The 5,983-nt window shown below is 51.5% G+C and overlaps 1 protein-coding gene across 11 annotated transcripts in view; it reads left to right on the top strand.

The window, feature by feature from the left end:
- TNIP1 (TNFAIP3 interacting protein 1) overlaps window positions 1-5,983 on the top strand; it is a 68,803-nt gene that overhangs the window by 33,677 nt on the left and 29,143 nt on the right. For 10 of the 11 annotated variants that reach the window (XM_017515000.2, XM_017514999.2, XM_037733634.1 and 7 more), the window contains 2 exons: window positions 314-394; window positions 4,037-4,228. In XM_017515000.2, coding sequence (XP_017370489.1) covers window positions 314-394; window positions 4,037-4,228 — 273 coding nt within the window. The remainder of the gene's footprint in view (window positions 1-313; window positions 395-4,036; window positions 4,229-5,983) is intronic. The other variant, XM_017515001.2, reaches the window with a different exon arrangement.

Genomic DNA, 5,983 nt, shown 5'->3' with positions numbered 1-5,983 from the left:
AGCGAAACTCCGTCTCAAAAAAAAAAAAAAAAAAAAAATGCAGACCTAAAGTTCTGCTGGTTCAAGGTCAACTAGTCCTACTTCTCTTCTACAGAAGAGGATTGGCCATTGAGGGGATGTGACCTCATATTACACAGAGGGTTATGATGGGCTTGTCGGGAACCCTGCTTTGTGATCTCATGTGAGATGATATGTAACATCCCCTGCGAACTCAACGTGGGAAGAGATTTTGTCCCCGTTTCTGCTCACAGCCGCAGAGAGGAGGGCCAAGCTGTTTTTCTCTCTGGCAGCATCTAACCCCCTTTCTGCACAGGGCACCTCCTCTGAATTTGAAGTGGTCTCTGCTGAGGAGCAGAATTCTCCGCCAGAGAGTAGCAGCCATGCCAATGTAATGGTGAGTGGATGGGCAGGTCCCCAGGCTTGACCTGCTAGCCCCCTTTCTGTCTTTTCACTTGCCACCATGTGAAAGGCACAGGACCTGTTCAGATCCCTGGGGTACCCTGGAGTTACTTGGGGACGCACAAGGGGCAGGAGCAGGGGATACTTCTCGCTCACATATGCAAATTCCTGGGCTAGTGACTTTACCGACTTGGGGCGTACAGGCACCTGACCGTTGTGAAAGCCTGGGCTCTTCGCCAGCCCTGTTGCTCTCTGCCAGGCGCCAGGACCTCTGCACACTGTGACTCAGCGCTTTGGGTCTGTGGGCTCCCAACCCCGGGGAGAAAGAAGGGTCAGGAAAGCCCAGGGCCCTGGAAGACAGGTTATTTATTCTTTGTGCAAGCTCTTGTTCCTCCTTGGCTCCCTCTAGGGAGCACACAGGTAGGAGGTTAAACTTTCCACTTACGCGCACGCATGCACTCACGCACACAGACAAACTCGTCCAGCTCTGAGGCGCCTGCCCAGCATCCTCATTCCACACCTTATAACACTGGCTGCCTTTGCCCTAACTATATCTCCTTCTGTTCTTTCTTAAAATGGCAGACTTATTGGAGAACCATTGTGAAAAGTCTGGAAGATTCTTCAAAGGTCTTAAATTCCTACCTTCTCCCTTCCTTCCTACTTTTAAGTTTTTTTCTTTAATTGTTGTTATACAAACAGTACGTGCTCTCACCTTTCGCTGATATGTTGATCCCTGCTGCCTCCTTTCACAAAAGTTTGCAAACAAAGGTTTCACAAAGGTTTGGCTGACAAATGTGCTTGTGTTCACTGGCTGCCCCATGTACCTGTCAGTTCCCAGTGCAAGGCCCCCTCAGGAGGCTGTCCAGTTAGCTAGCATGCCTTCCGTGTTCAGAGGCTCACCACTGCCTCAGGCAGCTCTGGAAAGGTTCTTTATGCTCTGTCTCCTGGAACCTTCCATTCCTTTGTCCTGTTCTATCCCCAAGGGCTCTGAGATACTGGCCATGGAGGCAAGATCCCCTGCTCAGAAAGTGTTTTACTCTATGACTTTGGACTGGTAACTTTAGCTCATTTGAGTTCCTCATTAGCCCTACAGGGTGCCTGTCTCTGCTGAGCCACTAAGCCAAGACAACACAGCCCCCCTGTGCTCTGAAGCTTGTAGTCTGGAGAAGTTGCAGGCATGGGAAGCACTGCATGAGCCTTAAATAGAGCAGCATCTGCCACCTCAGCTCCTTTGTGGAAAGAGGCAGTGAGGGAATGGATGCGGAGTTGAAACAGCAGCATTTCCTGTTGTTAGAACACGGCACTAATGGCCGGGCGTGGTGGCACATGCCTGTGATCCCAGCACTTTGGGAGGCTGAGGCGGGTGGATCACTTGAGGTCACGAGTTTGAGACCAGCCTGACCAACATGGGGAAACCCTGTCTCCACTAAAAATACAAAGTTAGTTGGGTGTGGTGGCGCATGCCTGTAATCCCAGCTACTCAGGAAGCTGAGGCAGGAGAATCACTTGAACCCAGGAGACGGAGGTTGCAGTGAGGGGAGATCACTGCATTCCATCCTGGGTGACAAAGGAAAGACACACACACACAAAAAATAGGCCGGGCGCGGTGGCTCACGCCTGTAATCCCAGCACTTTGGGAGGCCGAGGCGGGTGGATCACAAGGTCAAGAGATCGAGACCATCCTGGTCAACATGGTGAAACCCCGTCTCTACTAAAAAAATATACAAAAAATTAGCTGGGCATGGTGGCGCGTGCCTGTAATCCCAGCTACTCAGGAGGCTGAGGCAGGAGAATTGCCTGAACCCAGGAGGTGGAGGTTGCGGTGAGCCGAGATCGCGCCATTGCACTCCAGCCTGGGTAACAAGAGCGAAACTCCGTCTCAAAAACAAACAAACAAACAAAAAATAATAATAATAATAAAATAATAATAATATGGCACCATTACACAGGTGTTCAGGGTATGCCGAGTTGTGGTTGTAGTCACTGTTATCCCTCCAGAGTTCAGAGAAGCGGGAGGTCAGTGCAGCAGAGCACTGGATGGCGAGTCTGTAAGCCTCAGCTCTCATTAAACCTCTGCCACTGACTTACTGGGTGACTTTGGGAAGTTCCTCTTCTCCATAGCTTTGTTTCCCGGCGTGATCTCTGAGGCTGCATGTAGCTCTGATGTCCTGTGATTCCTGTACTGTTTCTGGGAGGCTGCTGGAGGACCTGAGGCAAGGGCAGGGTGGGAAGGATAAGCAGGACTTGCCGAGGCAGAGAGGACACGTGGGGTTGCAGCCTGGAGAGGCACCAGACCCGGTGTGTGTGGGTTCAGGCAGGGCGAAGTGGGAGCCCAACTGGACACTGGTGCAGATGGGACCTGCGGCTATAGGGCCTTAGATGCCCAGCAGGGGAGCTGAGTCCAGTGCTATCTGCAGTAGGGTAACACTGTAGGTCCTTGGGTGTGGAGTTGGCGTAACAAAGGCAATCTTTGATAGGAGTATTTCAGATAGACTAGAGAGAAAGAGTCAACTATCTTGCCCACAATGCACTTTATCTCTTAGATATTGTACTAGTTTGGGATTTTCTGAAACATCTAGAGCTGTGGTTCTTGACCTGTTTTGAGTCTTGGGTCTTCAGAAGCTGATGAATGCTTGGACCATTCCCCAGAAGACACACATGTAGCCTGGGTATGGTGGCTCACGCCTGTAATGTCAGCCCTTTGGGTGGCCGAGGTGGGTGGATCGCCTGAGGTCAGGAGTTTGAGGCCAGCCTGGCCAACATGGTGAAACCCCGTCTCTACTAAAAATATAAAAATTAGCCAGGTGTAGTGGTGCACGCCTATAATCCCAGCTACTCAGGGCTGAGGCAGGAGAATTGCTTGAACCCGGGGGGTGGAGATTGCAGGACATATATGCAGGTGTCCCTGGGTATCCATGGGAGGGTGGTTCCAGAACTCCCTGAGGATACCAAAATCCAGGGATGCTCAAGCCCCTTTTGTAAAATGGCATAGTATTTGCCTATAATGTATGTATATCCTCCTGTATACTTTAAATCATGTCTAGGTGACTTACAATACCTAATACAATGTAAATGCTATGTAAATTTTGTTATACTCTGTTGTTTAGGGAATAATGACAAGAAAAAAGTCTGTACATGTTCAGCACAATTTGTCTTTTTAGAATATTTTTGATCTGCAGTTGGTTGAATCCATGGATGTGGAACCCACAGATATGGAGGGCTGACTGTACAGTGATGCCCCTTCTCTGGGCTTGCTGCTCTCAAGGGTCAATTCATCCTCCTAAGAACCCTGGAGGTTGAAGGGAGGGAAGGGTTGTGCGAACATTTGGTAAATGAGGATGCTGAGACCCAGCAGACTAGTGACTTACCGTCAGGCACTCTGCAAGTCCCAGTGTGTGGGAGGATGGTGGCCGCGCTGCCATGGAGCCACCAGTGGCCTGTGAGTCCTGGGCCCCGCCCTATGAGTCAGCTCCAGACAGGGAACCTGCATAACTGGAGAATTTCCCTGGGCTGAGCTGGGGTCACAGGGGGAAACTGAGTCATGAGAAATGAGGAAGCAGAGGGAGAATGGACTGGCAGTGCCTATTCAGGCCTTGGTGAATGAAGAGTCACTATTGGGTGCCCTTTCCCTCTCCAGGCGCTGGGCCCCCTGCCCCACGAGGACGGTAACCTGATGCTGCACCTGCAGCGCCTGGAGACCACGCTGAGCGTGTGCGCGGAGGAGCCAGACCACGGCCAGCTCTTCACCCACCTGGGCCGCATGGCCCTGGAGTTCAACCGGCTGGCGTCCAAGGTGCACAAGAATGAGCAGCGCACCTCCATCCTGCAGGTGAGGCATGTTGGGATGGCGGCCAAAGACAGGCGGTGTGCTTTTCCCCCCTGAGCTCTTCCCACCTTCCTGCTCCTGGGAATCTACGGGTACCATGGGGACTTCTGAGGGCTGTGTCGTGTGCAGACTTTGGGCTTTTTGTTCAGGGTGATAAACAGGATAAGGAAGTTGTGGGGCGGGATGAGGAAGAGGAAGGAAATGGGGAAATACAGGATGGGCAATGCGAGTGTCACGGTTGGGGATACCCCTAGCAATCCTGCCTTTATTTCTCATGTACAGGGTGGGGGGAGGGAAAGGGAGGGAACACAGGTCAGCTCCTTTTGTTATGCCCCTTTCCCCCTAGGGTAGGCACCCTCATTATTGCCACTTCACAGGTGGGGAAGCAACCCTTATTTTGCCCAAGGTTACCTAGCTGGTAAACGGTGAAGTTGGGATTGGAACCTCGATCTGTTGTATTACAAACCCATACTCTTGACCACCATCCCATCCTGCCTCCCCTATCGAATTCCTTTTAAAAGCCTCCTCGTGCTGTGGGGAATGGTTAGATTTCCTTGCCAGACCTTGGAGTTAAATGGTCCTTGGTTCCAATAGTGACTCTTTATTGCTGTGTGACCTTGGACAAGTCACTTTTATCCCCTGTTTTCCCCACTGTTCCTATCAGTAACATGAGCCAGGAGTGCTTCATTGCTGCATTCTTTTTTTTTTTAAATAAAGACGGGGTTTCATCATGTTGGTCAGGCTGGTCTTGAACTCCCGACCTCAGGTGATCCGCCCGCTTTGGCCTCGAAAGTGCTTGGATTACAGGCGTGAGCCACCACACCCGGCCTCATTGCTGCATTCAATGAGGCCTTGTACATGAAGCACCCAGTGCGGTCCAGAACATAGTCCGTGCTGGAAGAGAGGTCCCCATTAGGAGTTCATGACGGGCATCCACACTGGGCAGGGTATCTTAGCCTTGCGGGCTTTGGAAGCAGGGAAGGATTCAGTTATAATTGGTGACCATTCTAAAGATGGCAAAACGGAGGCTTCTGAGGGACCGCTCGCGATCTGAGCGCCTGCCACCTTAGTGACAGAGCCATGACGAAGTCTCCTTACTCCCTGCAGATCCTCCTCCTGGGCCAGTCTCTGGTCCATGGTCTCATTCCTGTCAGCAGGCACTCATGTGCCCTACTGGTGGCAGAAGGGGGAGTCCCCTTTGCGTGACCTTGGGTTGCCAAGAACAGGAAGGGCATCCAGGTTGGAGAAGCAGTGTGAGGAAAGGTGTGGGGGCAGAGGAGCAGGCAGGTCACCCATCCCACCTGGAGGGGAGGGGTGTGTCGGGAGATGAGGCTGAATGAGAGGCAGAGACCTGGAGGGCCAGGCTGAGAGAGGGGAACCCCTTTAAAATGTCAGGGAGGCTTCGGGGTGTCCAGGCTGAACCGTGGCAAGGTGAGCCTGGCACGGGTCCTGGGCCATGGGCAGGGTGGGAAGGTGCCTGGGGTGAGAGCACTTTGTGCATCCACTTTTCAGCTTTGAAATGGGGATAGATCCCAGATCCCCTAAAAGGGGTTCTGCCAATCTCTGTTACTTTTTATTTCAGGCCCCTCCCTATTTATTTCCTTCTTAGCTCTTACCATAGCTATTAAACATTTTATTTATTTAATAAAATGAAATTATTCCCTTTTTTTCTTATACTCTCTGCTAGAATGGAAGCTTGAGGTGGGGGGGTACCATGTTTGTTGTATTCACTGTTGCATCCCAGTTCCTGGCACTTCA

The sequence above is a fragment of the Cebus imitator genome, unplaced genomic scaffold (genome assembly GCF_001604975.1).
Source record: "Cebus imitator isolate Cc_AM_T3 unplaced genomic scaffold, Cebus_imitator-1.0 Scaffold540, whole genome shotgun sequence".
Lineage (NCBI taxonomy): Eukaryota > Metazoa > Chordata > Mammalia > Primates > Cebidae > Cebus > Cebus imitator.
This window is presented reverse-complemented; position numbering and strand designations above follow the sequence as displayed.